Source organism: Neomonachus schauinslandi, chromosome 8 (assembly GCF_002201575.2).
Source record: "Neomonachus schauinslandi chromosome 8, ASM220157v2, whole genome shotgun sequence".
Taxonomy (NCBI): Eukaryota; Metazoa; Chordata; class Mammalia; order Carnivora; family Phocidae; genus Neomonachus; species Neomonachus schauinslandi.
The window spans coordinates 82,974,328-82,989,106 of record NC_058410.1 but is presented as its reverse complement, the minus strand read 5'-3'; the positions used below and the strand labels follow the sequence as shown (position 1 = coordinate 82,989,106).

At 45.5% G+C, this 14,779-nt stretch overlaps 2 protein-coding genes and 1 pseudogene across 2 annotated transcripts in view; 1 reads left to right on the top strand and 2 right to left on the bottom strand.

Annotated features, from left to right (window-relative positions):
- Positions 1 to 515: 515 nt before the first annotated feature.
- Positions 516 to 1,421, bottom strand: DPPA5 (developmental pluripotency associated 5). The gene is made up of 3 exons (XM_021693634.1): positions 1,310 to 1,421; positions 1,039 to 1,218; positions 516 to 574 (listed from the first exon to the last, which is right to left on the bottom strand). Exons 1-3 carry the CDS (start codon positions 1,419 to 1,421, stop codon positions 516 to 518), a joined length of 351 nt encoding a protein of 116 aa, XP_021549309.1.
- Positions 1,422 to 5,978: 4,557 nt separating this feature from the next.
- Positions 5,979 to 12,146, bottom strand: LOC110583591 (annotated as a pseudogene).
- Positions 12,147 to 13,595: 1,449 nt separating this feature from the next.
- The window catches only part of KHDC3L (KH domain containing 3 like, subcortical maternal complex member), a 1,341-nt gene continuing 157 nt past the window's right edge, over positions 13,596 to 14,779 (top strand). The window contains exons 1-3 of the mRNA XM_044917213.1: positions 13,596 to 13,764; positions 13,921 to 14,100; positions 14,359 to 14,744. Coding sequence (XP_044773148.1) covers positions 13,596 to 13,764; positions 13,921 to 14,100; positions 14,359 to 14,744 — 735 coding nt within the window. The remainder of the gene's footprint in view (positions 13,765 to 13,920; positions 14,101 to 14,358; positions 14,745 to 14,779) is intronic.

Here is a 14,779-nt window from a genome sequence, read left to right as displayed (position 1 = left end):
TTTAATTTATTTGACAGAGACACGGAGAGAGAGGGAACACAAGCAGGGTGAGTGGGAGAGGGAGAAGCAGGCTTCCCACCGAGCAGCGAGCCTGATGTGGGACTCGATCCCAGGACCCTGGGATCATGACCTGAGCGGAAGGCAGAAGCTTAACGACTGAGCCACCCAGGCACCCCCTCCTATGCCTTTTAACCCTAACCATGTGTGCTCTTGGACCTTTTTCTAGCTTTGAAGGTTTTATTTAAGGGTTAAGCTCAAGGGCCACCTTGGCTGTGATGTTATCGCCAATACTTCAAACATCAAGGAGCTATTTATTTAAAATTTTATTTTAATTAGCAAACCTGGGGGGAGTGGGGAGCCACATTAGGACTCAGAGACAAAGGTGGAGACCCAAAAATCAGCTGGTTTTTCCTTGTCAGGCCGGAGCAGAATTTCAACCAGACCACATCCATTCCAACTCTGGAGACAATTTACTCTTTAAATCCTGATCCAGGTACGTTGGTTGCAAACTGGCTTCACTTCATCCAAGGACCTAGCTCTAGGGCTTTCATGGCATCCTCAAGTTTGAGCATCCCTGCACCAGAAAGCAACAAGTGTGCATGAGGGGAGAGGGTAAGAGCCTGGACAGTTCTCAGCCTCTTTCAGGGTTCCTTTCTGGGACTTCCCAGCCTGGCATTCTACACCTGGGATTCTTGGGAACGTCAGAAGGTGGGGCCGCTGAGCCCATTCCAATATCCCCCAAGAAGCTAGGGGGAGTGTTGGGAGGGAGGGTAAGAACTGGGATCAGGTCTCAGGTAACACTTCCCTATGAGGCCAGGCCGCCTCCCACTGGTCTCACTCCAGGGTCTCTAGAACCAACAGACGCTATTACAGCATCTCAGGGGCAGCCCAGATATGGAGGGCCGCCTCTGGTGAAGCTGAGGTGCGGGTGTTGGTTGCGGGGAGAAGAGAGGGAGAGAGGAGAAAAGGGCTACAGGAGAGGGAGTAAAACCACCCACGCGTCCCCAGGCCAAAGCGCCTCGTCCCCAAGCCTCTCACCTCGTTCCTGTCGCTGGCGGTGCCATTCGGCCATGGACTGGAGCATCCACTTGGCCCTGAGCTTATACAAGTAAGAGCCATAAACCACGATCTCCGTGAGCTCCGAGGATTCCAGAACCTTTAGCTCGAGCATGACTTTGCTCACTTGCTCGATGTACGGGATTCGAGATCCAGCTGGGCCTGTTTGGGGAAGAATATGAGCACTTAGGCCCACGGAGAGAGACCGAGACGCCCGAGCCAGGGCACCCAGGTCAGGATTGGGCTCACTCACCAAACATAGCTTCCAAGAGCTGCGTCTGGACCTGCAACACCTCGGGATCTTTCAAGTCTTCGGGAGCTTTCACCCACGGTGGAATATCTTTTCGTTCTGGTAGCGTCCCCATCTGGACTGCCTCAAAACTAACCACGCTCGAACCTAAGCTAGGCCTGAGTCGCCCGGGCCACCGCGCCGGGACGTGAGCACCGGGGAGGGCCCCGCCCACAACAAGCCCCGTCCACAACAAGCCCCGCCCCCTGCCTGGCGGTTCGGTCTCCCACTCAGAACGCTCCGCTAGCCCGCCTGCGCTTTGGTCTTGCACGTGACCATCTCCGTCACCTTACCCTCTCCCCAGTACCGGTGGGCCCAGCCATTTCCGAGTTTATAAGGGTTTCCACGTGTATTGACTCGTTTCTTCCACACCGGAATCTCTTGGCCTTGGGAGTGCATGGGGCGAGGGCAACGTCAACTCTTCCCCTGGGAACAAGTGATTGGGCCTGAACCCCGGAAAGACGAAAATCCAAGCCTTGAGGGTGTGAGGCCCACCCGGGAGCTGCCAAATCAAGTTCCTGCCTCCCACATTCCAAACGAGGGTCCCACTTCCCTTGGGCCTAAGGGAGCTAAACCCCGAGGCTTCACTTCACGGAGACCCCTACAACCTCCGGGGACTCGGGAGTAATTCCTGCCATTTAACGAAGGAGAAAAGGAAATTCAGAAATTCCTTATCTGCAAGGCACGTGATGAGGTCACTAAAGTGCCCTTACTGTTCGCCCTCCTTGAAGCCCCAAAGTCTGGAACTTTTCAGTCTCTTCCGATTTCAGAACTCATGAGTGCCCCACCTGGACACTTGGGCCCAAACTGTATAGGCCAGACTTTTTTTTAAGATTTATTTATTTATTTGAGAGAGAGCCAGCGAGCATGGGTAGGAGCAGAGGGAGAAAGAGAATCCTCGAGCTGACTCCCTGAGGAGCATGGAGCCTGATGCTGGTCTCACCCCAGGACCCTGAGATCGTCCCCTGAGCGGAAATAGAGTCAGCCACTTAACTGACTGAGCTACCCAGGCACCCCTGTATAGGCCAGGTTTCTGCTTCTAAACAGTTTTATTCATTTAAAAAACATATTGCTTAGGGGCGCCTGGGTGGCTCAGACGGTTAAGTGTCTGCCTTCGGCTCAGGTCATGATCCCAGGGTCCTGGGATCGAGTCCCGCATCAGGCTCCCTGCTAGGCAGGGAGCCTGCTTCTCCCTCTGCCTCTGCCTCTCTCTCTCTCTCTGACTTTCATGAATAAATAAATAAAACATTTAAAAAAAAAAACATATTGCTTGAAGTGATGCACTAGATTCAGACGATGAGAGTGTGATTTCAATGTTTTATAGCTTCACAGATGTGGAAATAAAGCTGCCTTTTCCCAAGACCATGTTCTGATAACCTCCAATCCCATCAGCTTACTATTATGACTATCTCTTAGGGCAGACTTCTTCACATTCAGTCAAAGAACTGTGGATTCTTGGGGCATTGGGTGGCTCAGTCAGTTGAGCATCCACCTCTTGATTTCAGCTCAGGTCATGATCTCAGGGTTGTCAGCACAAGCCCTGCATTGGGTTCCATGAGTGTGGAGCCTACTTTAAAAAAAAAAAAAAAAAATCTACAACTGTATATGAATCTACAATTATCCCAAAATAAAAAAGTTTAATTTTAAAAATGAAGTCAGAATTTAAAAATTTCAAAATCTGTCTGAATTTCAGTTGCCATCTTGGGACCCCTTTCTAGCTGCCATACACCATTGTGTTCTGTTGGTAATGAAAGCTAGATATTTAAGAGACTTAAAGAGAACATTGTGGTACAAAATGATTTATATTATGTTCTCACATAAAGATCTTTTCCTGCTTAATGCCATTCACATTAAAGTCTACTAGATATTATTTAAACACTGTCACTCCAAGTTTGTTTCTTTCTTATTGTCTTAATTCATTTGCTTTTCTTTTCTTAGAGAATGATTATGTCCTTTTGCATTGAGTGTCTCTATTAAGTAGCAAATAATTGGATATTTTAATCCACTCAGGTTTAATTTTGGCTGAAAACTTTTAAATCATCTGAGTGTGTTATTAGGCTAGGCTTTTCCATCATCTAAACACTCCCTACCCCCAACACTTGTCACTAGCTATTAAAGTAAATACTTTCTTGACTAAAGAAGCTGGGATGGGAGTGATGCAGGGGATGGGAAGGTGACAGATATCTTCCAAAAAGCCGAAATCAGAGTTTTCCTGGTAGTAGCATTCCAGAGCAGCTGGTGGCTCCTTTTACCTTAAAAATAATTAATTTTGATGATTTACTTTTCAGACCTATAACATACTATATGGACACTGGAGCCAGATGCATCCATATTGACAATTACTATTTGTATTATTTCAAGTGGGATGTGTGGGTGATGAAGAAAAGCTTTCTTTAGAGTGGACTTTGGTGTTTTTGAATCTCGACCATAAGAGGAGATACAAAGCAGGAATAGAAAGACCTAAAATAGAACTAAAGATGCAATTAGAAATACTCTTTTTTGTTGTTGTTTTTTTGTTAGTACAGGGAAATTTTATTTCTACGGTAGCATTTATTTTGGTTATGGAAAAATAACACTATTTTAAAGTCAAGGTAATGAAGCAGAAATATATTTTTTTCTCATATGTCCATACTCAAATATCACATATGGTTTCAAGACATTCTTAAATTAACAAGGAACAAATGCAGAATCCAAGTAGTATCTGTCAACAGAAGAGTTGTATTAAAGCTACATTATCAGCCCTAGAAATCAGAAAATTCAAAGTGATCCCTTGCAGTGATTCTCAACTTTTCTGTGCATCAGAATCACCGGGATTGTGGAAAAAGCACCTTCAGGAGACTGAAGGCAAATCACCCGGTTAAGCAAGCCCTTGGTCTCAGAATAAATACCAAAAGGACCGAAGATACAAACTCCGTTCCTCAGAGAGGGGCAAAGACAAAATACACCATGATTTGAGATCAGGCTTTCACTTACTGTGTTACTTCTCTGAGTCTCAGATTCAGGAAAATAATGCTACTCTCGAAATTGTTCTACAGATTAAATCAGACAGTGTGTGATAAGTGCTTCCCTAACTCATTCATCAGCTACTATCATTATTTCATCATTATCATCATCATCATCATCATTATCTTATACAGAGGGCATCCTCCCCCAGCCCCCATTCTGACTCCCACATAGCTATTAATATTTATTTTAAAAATAACCACTAAGGGCACCTGGGTGGCTCAGCTGGTTAAGTGGCTCAGGTCATGATCCCGGGGGTCTGGGATAGAGCCCCATGTCGGGTTCCCTGCTCGGTGAGGAGCCTGCTTCTCCCTCTCCTCCCCACTCTTGCTCTCTCTTGTTATATCTGTCTCTCTCTCTCTCAAATATAAAAATAAAATATTTTTTAAAAATAAAAAAAATAACTCTCTGATTTCAAGCTCATGGACTACTAGTACCATTTTTATATTGGTACCATTTTTACTAGCTTCAACCATTCACTTATATTAAGATTTCAGTACATGGTTGAAGTGACAATTTTTCTATCTAAACTAAGAGGATGAAGTCAAAGAAAAAAGGGAACTAAAACTTAAAAAGTATGTGTTGCTTCTAAAGCATCAATAACTAGATGAATGAACTGCTTTTCAAAGTGACCCATTTTAGACGATCTCTGATGTTCCCTGTATTATTTTCTCAATCTCAGGTTATTTATAGATGGAAATATGGCAATAAAATACCTATAATCTTCATCACTTCCTGTGTTCAATATACTACACAGTAATGTTACATGGTTAAAGTTTTTGGCCATTTATGTAACTACCTTAATATCTTAAATATCTGAGGCTTTAATAATCTGAAACTATAAACCTAAGCTATAGAGGTATACACGCTAGGAAAGCGTTTCTCAACCTCAGCAAAATTGACATTTTGTGTTGGATAATTCTTTTTTGTGGAGGGCTGTCCTGTGCATGGTACAATATAGGTAGGCATCTCTGGCCTCTACCCACTACATACCAGAAGCAACCTTTTCCACTCCCCCATTTTGAACCAAAAATGTCTCCAGATGTTGCCAAATGTCTTTTGGGGGTCAGAATTACCCCTCCCCCCACCATCAAGAACCGCCAAGCTAGGAGCGCCTGGGTGGCTCAGTCGTTAAGCGTCTGCCTTCGGCTCAGGTCATGGTCCCAGGGTCCTGGGATCGAGCCCCACATCGGGCTCCCCGCTCAGCGGGAAGCCTGCTTCTCCCTCTCCCACTCCTCCTGTTTGTGTTCCCTCTCTCTCTGTGTCTCTCTCTGTCAAGTAAATAAATAAAACCTTAAAAAAAAAAAAAAAGAACCGCCAAGCTAGAATTTTACATAGACATAATTGTAAACTGAGTGCACAGATTATACAAGATTCTGTGCAATTTTACTAATTCAAAGAGTACAGCAATTAGTTTTTGCTATACTATTTATGCTAGGGCACATAGTTTTTATGTAACGTACTATTTAAGTATACAGTTACCCACACATAGCTATCTTTTTCCTATTGAAAACACTGACATTAAACAGGAAAAAAAAAACATAGCTAATCTTGCAACCATTTTTATATTACCCAATATAGAGAAAAACCTATGGTTTACAAACATTTGCTAAATGGAGACCAAAATAAATCACTGCAAGTGTCCTTCCTTCTGAATTTGCAGTCTCTTTTTCTCTACTTGTAAGTGTTCTTTTTCAATCTGCAGCTTCTCTGGTTCTAACTTCAAGAACTGTAACCTATCTTTTTCCAGTTGTAAGCGTTCTTTCTCAAGTTTTAATTCTCTGTTTCTATGTCCTGTGGTTGAAGTATGGACTTTTGTCCTTGGCCAAGTTCATTTTCCAAAGAGGGGTTGTCAGAGTTGACAATCTGTAGCCTCAACTTCTCTCTTTCATTCTGTGGCCACTCCTTGTCGATCTCTAGGTGTTCCTTTTCTACCTGCAGCCTTTCAGCCTCAATATCCAGGCGTCGTTTTTCCAACTCCAGTTTCTGTTTCTCTATGTTTACCAGTAAATGGGGGTCATCATATGCAGACCTAAATGGTTCAGAGTAAAAAAGTCATCGATGTGGGGGAAATCAGGAAGTTCATTTTCCCTCCTGGAATCTGGTATGACTGATGACAACACTTCTTCCTCCTCAATCTCAAAATCGGGGCTCTGGGGATCTCTCTCTTCCTCTTGCACCTTAACCGCAGTTAAGGATCCACCTGCATCCCTAAAATCTGCCACATTTTACCAATCAAAATTTGTATCATTTCAGAATCCAATCTTTTCATCTATCTCTTCAGTGAGAGAGTCATCTAAATCAGATGTGGGAAGGAGACATCCTGAACCAGCCAGCTTAATGTTCTTGTTCGCTTCATCCTCTTCCTCTTCATAGGTGCCTGCCAGTCAAGGTCAAGGTACCTTATTTTCACTTCCTTCCCTGTCCTCTGTTCTCCTTCTCCTATGGCATTGAAACCCTGTGCAATCTCCTCTCAAGCCAGCCACTTCATCATGTTAATTGTTATATTGAGCTGCTTGGAAAAAATTACTTCTTTTCTTTTTGCAATTTCTTGCAAAAGGGTCTGAGTTTCTTGAACATCAAAATTGCTTTTCCTTTTCTTTTTCAACTGCTTCGTTTTCCAAACTTAAATGCAGAGTTTTTACAGTAAGGAAAGAGGTGAAAAGTGAGAAATGCTACAAAGAGCAAGAATCAAAGGCAATCCCTTGTTGGCACTTTGTTTATATCAGAGTTTTTGGATGCCTGGGTGGCTCAGTCAGTTAAGTGTCTGCCGTCAGCTCAGGTCATGATCCCAGGGTCCTGGGATCGAGTCCTGAAAGAGGCTCCTTGCTCAGCGGGAGCCTGTTTCTCCCTCTGCCTGCCGCTCCCCCTACTTATGCTCTCTCTCTCTGACAAATAACATCTTTTTTAAAAAATAAAAAATAAATCAGAGTTTTCCGCTCATCTAGTAACACAGGCAGGTTGGATCATTCCTATGTTGCAGCACACTTCAAGGAATTACTGAAGTGAAAACTTGGCTTTTTCCTTCCTCTAATATTTGCTCTGCCTCTATGAGGATCTGGGAGATGGTAGCCCACTTGCTCCAAAGGTCGTATGTTCAATACACAACACTGTGAGTAACCCTTGTAAAGATGATATAGCACCAATGGCATATTATACCTGGGCAATTTTTTTCAAGGACTAATACTTGAGAATGAAGTTCCTGCGACCCCGTCGCACCTCTGCCAGGCTGCCTCTAAGGGGGGTCAGAAATACTCAAGAAAAGGAAAAAAAAAAAAAACCTCAAGAAAAGAACATAATTCCTGAAAATCAAGTTTGGGTAAGTTATTTAACCAACTGAAATTACCTTTTATCTTTTAGTCATCTTTATAGCACCTACTGTGTACTCCTGAGGGTATACACCTGACTTTTTTTTTTTAAAGATTTTATTTATTTATTTGAGAGAGAGAATGAGACAGAGAGAGAGAGCATGAGGGGCGGGAGGGTCAGAGGGAGAAGCAGACTCCCTGCCGAGCAGGGAGCCCGATGCGGGACTCGATCCCGGGACTCCAGGATCACGACCTGAGCCGAAGGCAGTCGCTTAACCAACTGAGCCACCCAGGCGCCCTGACTTTTTTTTTTACAAAGATTTTTTATTTATTTCTTTGACAGAGAGAGACACAGCAAGAAAGGGAACACAAGCAGGGGGAGTGGGAGAGGGAGAAGCAGGCTTCCCGCCGAGCAGGGAGCCCGATGCGGGACTCGATCCCAGGACCTGAGATCATGACCTGAGCCGAAGGCAGACGCTTAACGACTGAGCCACCCAGGCACCCCTACACCTGACTTTGACATCCCATTTCCATCACCTTTCCCCAACTGTCCACAAGAGCAGGGACTCAGTAAAGGCTGTATAAGTTTGATCATTCTTCTTGTATTTATTTGAATTGATCAAGAATGTTTCGCTTATGTTTTAAGATGTAAACCAATGTAAATGTTATTTTTCATCATTAGTCACCACCTAGTTCCATTTATTAAATATTTTCTAACTTACTGTTTAATGCTGTCTACTTAATCACTTACGGGTATATTTTTGAACTTTTTATAAGTTCTCTGCTCTTCCCATAGCTGGCAATTTCTAGTTGGTTGTTTTTTTTTTCTTTTTTCACTAAAGTCACCACACAATTCAAGGTTCTGGCATTCTAAATATGAGGCCACTGTAGAAAGAACTATTGCTTTATAATGTGTTTTTAAACTTGAAGGCTTAAGTTTATCTCACTTAGAACTTTCTGCTTCTTTCCACTATACCAGGTATCATCTGGAAATGCCTAGTCATTGCAGTTTCTTCTCTAGAACCATCACTGGTAATTGCACAGGAACTTCATTATCATCCTCTAGTTTCCACAGACTCACATAAAAGACACACACACATTCCTTCTGTGTGTGTGTGTCTGTCTGTCTATCCCTCTCTCAGGAGAAGTCAAGCCTTTGACAGAACTGGGTACTTGGTAAGGACTAAAGTCCTGGCTCTCCCTAAATTTCCCTCATGCCCAAGTCCTCACTTCCAGCCTAAAAACCACCAACCATATAGAAGAAATTAAAACTATTCATTCACTCATCAAAGAGTAAGTGCCTACAGTATGACAGACATTTTGAAAGATGCTGGGTACACTCCTGAAAGACAATCTCTGTCCCCAAAAGGAGAAGAAAAACAAAAGAAGCAATTGTAATATGGTGTCACAAGTACTAGGATGGGGTAAGCATGAGGATATAGTTAGAGAACAAAAGAAAGTCATCAAGTCCTCAAGGAGTTTATCAATCAAGGTTCACCAAAGAAACAGAACCAGACACACACACACAAGGAGATTTATTTCAAGGAACTGGCTTATGGGATTGTGTAGCTGGCCAGTCTGAAATTTGTAGGGCAGGCTGGCAGGGATGATAAAGTTTTGAGTGGTGATAATTCCAGAACATTGTGAATACATTTAATGCCACTGAATTGTACATGTTACAAATGGTTGAAAGGCTAGGACAGGAGCTGATGTGACAGAATTCCTTCTTCCCTAGGGAAACCTGCTGGATTTTGTGATGTCTCCACCCCCTCTAGGCTGGCCCTCTGTTAAGAGTGGGGAAAAAACCAGCATCCTGCCCGTGCGGTACAAACTTAACGAAGAAGTGTTTTCTTCCAATCTCAAACAATAAGGGAAACTAATCTATTAGAATAAAAATAATAGAGCCTAAAGGCTGGGGAAAAGAAATGGAGGGGTGGACTGGGATGCCTGGTTGGCTCAGTTGGTTGGGCGTCTACCTTTGGCTTAGGTCATGATCCCAGGGTCCTGGGATCGAGTCCTGCATCAGGCTCCTTGCTCAGCGGGGAGCCTGCTTCTCCCTCTGCCTGCCGCTCTCCCTGCTTGTGCTCTTTCTCTCTCTCTTACAAATAAATAAATAAAATCTTTAAAAAACAACAACAAAAAAACTTAAAAAAAAAAAAGGAAAGAAATGGAGGGGCAGAAAGAAAAGTCACTGGCCACACTCTTGGCGGCAGAAGCATTAAGATGAGGGAAGCTAGGTCCAAATGAGTCCAGCCGTGTCCCCACCTCAGGGGCCACCTCAGACTTTGGGATCCTGCTCCTGGTCCGTGATCTGCTCAACTCCAACTACGGGGCCAGTATAGACTTGGGGATGTGGTTGGGGTTAGAGTGAGCTCTGGCAGCACCTCTTCCTCAGGGCCTACTGTAGCACCTAGAAGGAAAGGAGAAAGGCACGCCATTTCCCTCCCACGTGTACAGTAATCACCTAATGCTGGGTAGAGGGTAGGATCCAGGGCAGTTGCCCAGAATCTGGGGTCTATCACAAAAACCTAGCCGGCCAATTTGGCCCTTTGTGGTGCAAGCTCAAGGGCTGGGGTGGGAGGTATCCAGGCTGCAGTGGGTCAATTCCTGCCCCTCTCTCCCTTCACTTCACTACCTGTGGGAGCCATTCCCTCCCTTGTCCCACTCTGTGCCAGGAACTGGCTGTGAGGGCCTGCCATGTTAATGATCATGAATATGTTGGCCTGTGGGGGGTGGGGGGAAGCGGATGAGACTGCACTAGGGTTCTCAAGAAAAAGTTCTACTCATATCTCCCTCAGTGAATGTTGGATGTAGACAAACATACATGCTCAGAGCTTTCAATTAGTTTTTTACTAGACAAACAAAAACAACATAGGGCAGATGAAAAAGAAAAGAAAAAGAATAGCAGTCCAGAAGGCCAACTTTTAAATAACAGGAGTTCTAGAAAGAGGTAAGAGGAAACACAAGGAAAAAAATGTTTAATAAAATAATTGAAGAATATCTCCCAAAGATTAAGATCAGAATGGCCTAAACTTCTCAAAAGCATCACTGGAAGCTAGCAGACAATTAAGTGAAGCATGAAATTTTGAGGGAAAAATTAGTTCAATCAAGAATTCTAAGACCAGGGACGCCTGGGTGGCTCAGTCGTTGGGTGTCTGCCTTTGGCTCAGGTCATGGTCCCAGGGTCCTGGGATCAAGCCCCGCATGGGCTCCCTGCTCAGCAGGAAGCCTGCTTCTCTCTCTCCCTCTCCCCCTGCTTGTGTTCCCTCTCTCGCTGTGTCTCTCTCTGTCAAATAAATAAATAAAATCTTTAAAAAAGAGAAAAAATATTTTCCAACATGCAAGGCCTCAAAATATTCATTCTTCCTCAGAAAACAATAGATTTGCTCTATCAAAATGAAAGGAAGTCTCTCTCTGAAGAGAAGTAAAATAATGAAACCATTGCCTCAAATACCATGAACTTGGTGAGAGAACCTCTGGGTTCTCAGGCTGAATGCAGCCCAGGGTAAGGCCAGTGTAAACTACCACCAAGAGTCCAAATTCCTTACCCCTTACCTGAAGTCTCTCACTACCTTCCCCAAACCCATTCACTCCCCAGACACAGAAACACTCCCAAGCATTTGTCTAAGGCAGGTAGTAAAGAGCAATGATAAGGGTTAATCTTTTTACTACTGAAAACGCCTTTCTATTTATTTTTATTTTTATTTTTTTTAAAGATTTTATTTATTTATTTATTTGAGAGCGAGAGAAAGAGAGAGAGAGCATGAGAGGGAGGAGGGTCAGAGGGAGAAGCAGACTCCCTGCTGAGCAGGGAGTCCCATGCGGGACTCGATCCCGGGACTCCAGGATCATGACCTGAGCCGAAGGCAGTCGCTTAACCAACTGAGCCACCCAGGCGCCCAGAAAATGCCTTTTTAAAGCTAATTTTTTAACCCAAACGAGACTCCAAAACTGAAGGGACAATGAATAATAATGAAATAACTGTGTATGTTATATATGTAATTTTAAAGTCCTGTAGAAGAGGCAATCTATCTGTCAAAACAATCAGACAGCCTTTGAAAATTAAAGGAACATTATAGCTAGAAAACTGACAGCTATGAAGTTTCTAAGTGAACTTCTAAACTCTAAATCACCTTTCCCTTGGTTCCATGAAAGAACACATTTTATTTCAAAATTTCACTTGAAGCTTATTCTGTTGTTGTGGACTACTGCTCTTAAGTTCCACCTGAAAAAATATATTTCTCATTTTAATAAACCTAGCACATTAGGCATCAGCATCTCCTGCCACAATTGTCTTCAATGCTTCCACTTTATGTTTCGGTCTCCTTACCAGCTTGCAAGTCTCTATTTCTTCGTTCGGCCTGAACTAATTGTGCCCACAACTCTGCCTCTAATTTTCTCCTTTCTTCCTGGAATTCAGCTACCTCATCCTCAGCTTCCTGCAAGCTAATCAGAAACAAAGTAGGAAAGATATCTATAGTAAAAACCATGAGTTCTACATAAATGAGAGATTCCTTTTAAACAAAATTATTTACACTATGGTTTTAATTCTCAAGTATTTCTATACCCAACTCTAAAACTTCAATGAAGTAAAAGATCTCTACACATGCACTCCACACGCATACACATAAATGACAATAACATGCATAGAACCCTAAGTGTTTTCTTATGCCAACTAAGAAACAATATATTATCCTATATCATCAAAGAGATTACAGACTAGAGATTTTCATGGAAATACCTCCTGGATTGGATTCTTGTTGGCAACACTGATGGGACCTTAAAATTCAATTTACAGTTGCTATGTTAGTGAGTCCATAACCTCCAGAGGGGACAGTTATGAAGCCCAGATCCCTGGGTGTCAGTTATACACACACTCAATCATTCTGCCTACCCACAGAAGTTTATAACTCCATCCTGTGATCCTTTGAATGGATTTTGCCCTTTTTTTGCTCTCAATTCATATTCTGCTTAGTTCTCAAGACTTTTGATGTTGTCACACACCTACAAATTTCTCACTCACTTCTTTGGCCTACAGAACTCCCATGGAGGATACAAGGATGAGCCTGAGTTCTGGGGATCTCTCACTGCTGGGTCTGGGCATAACACCCCAACTACTGATTCAAGAGCAATACAGCTTTATCTTCCTGAGTAGCAATCAATGGGTAATGCTTTAAGCTGGACAAAAAAACCAAGACACAGAAATATTGTATTACTTAGAGAATTAAAAAAAGTTTCAATGGATTCAAAAAAGTTTCAATGGATTCCCCTGTGGCGCCCAAACCATATAGACCATATACTGCTGGGTGTGCTCAGCTGTCTCTGACAGGTTAAGGAAGAAGCTGGAAATGTGATGGCCTCTGGGGAGGTAACTCAGTGGTCAGGGTTCAGGAGGAAGTGGGACTTACTTTAGCCCTTGAATACCTTAAGCTTTGACTTTTTCCATATATTTCATTAGGTTTTCCACGAAAAAGTCATTCCAACCTCTCAGGAATGCTGGTCACCTTAGAACCGCTGGAAAGCACGTGTGTCTCCGCATAGACTAGTTCGCTTCTCTTAAAGGTATTGTCCTGACGCTGGATGTTCCCTACCTCTCTGCGGCTGCCCGCACCTCCCAGAGGCCAGCTTTCCAGAGCTCCCACGCGAGCGCTCCGCCTCTGGCTCCCAGAGCCTGGGAAAAGGGCGGGTCCCGAGCAATGGCCCCTCCTAGAGCGCCCAGGTGCTCGACTCAGTGCACTTGGGCGATCTCGGGAAGAAGCCCCAGCAGCGGAGTTTGGGAGGTGAGGGCTGGAATCCAATGAAAAGGGCGCGGATGGGGAGGGGCTTGCCAAAAGCCCTTGAAATGAGGCCCTGGCCCCGCCGCAACTGCGGCAGCTGGTCCCAACCTCGGCCTTCGGGTTGGCAGCCTCACAGCCGCTACCAGCAAGGCCTGCTGCAGCATGGCCACTCCCAGGCGGTTTCCGACGCTCGTGCAGCTGGAGCAGCGAGAAGGGACGCTGTTCACGGTGCTCGGTAACCTCACCAAGCAGCCCTACTGGTTCCACTCCGAGTACCTGAAGAGTCCGAAGGCAGTTCACCTCGAGGCGTGGCTGGTGGAAGCGATCTTCGGTGAGTGGGTCCGAGAGGGGTGCCCAATGCGGTCTTTCCCTCTCCTCTCCCCAGGGCAAGCCTCTCCAGTGGCCCTAGCCGCAATCCAGCGCTGCCTCCTCCCGCCGCCTTCTCCTTCCAAATCCCACCCCTCACAGCCTCTTTGCTCCTGCGCAGGCCGGGGAGGAGAGCACATCCCACACGTCGAGTGTGTGTCGCAGACCCTGCTTCACGTTAATCGGTGGGACCCCGAGGGCGAGGCTGAGATCTTGATATTTGGTCGGCCTTATTACCAGAAAGATGTATCCAAGATGATCATGAATTTGGCTGACTATCACCGCCAACTCCGGGCACAAAGTACGGAACCAGATAAATAGGGGCACCCCGGGCAGGCCAGGGTTCCTTGGGAGGGATCCTGAGTGATGCTTTCTGGATGAAACCGAGCAGCGGTTTCATCCTCTCAGTCCGTCCAGGAGAGAGATTTCTTCTTGCAAGGGGATCTAGAAGGCCAAATTGACCTCAAATCCCGGACCCCAACCCCCAAGCCCATATGGATGAATCCTTTTGTGGAAAGAGTATGGGGACACAGGTAAGGTCTCCACACTGTTCTTCCAGGCTCAGAGAAGGTCCCTGCCCAGGACGCAGCGACCCAGCGGTCCCCCGATGCTTCCCGAGAGGCCGCAACCCAGCGGTCCCCCGACGTTGACCGGGAGACGGCGACCCAGAGCTCCCCGAAAACTGCCCGGGAGGCGGCGACCCAGAAGTTCCCCGACACTGCCCGGGAGGCGGCGACCCAGAAGTTCCCCGACACTGCCCGGGAGGCGGCGACCCAGAGTTCCCCGAAGGCTGCCCGCGAGGCGGCGACCCAGCGGTCCCCGAAGGCTGCCCGCGAGGCGGCGACCCAGCGGTCCCCGAAGGCTGCCCGCGAGGCGGCGACCCAGCGGTCCCCGAAGGCTGCCCGCGAGGCGGCGACCCAGAGTTCCCCGAAGGCTGCCCGCGAGGCGGCGATCCAGCGGTCCCCCGGCGCTGCCCGCGA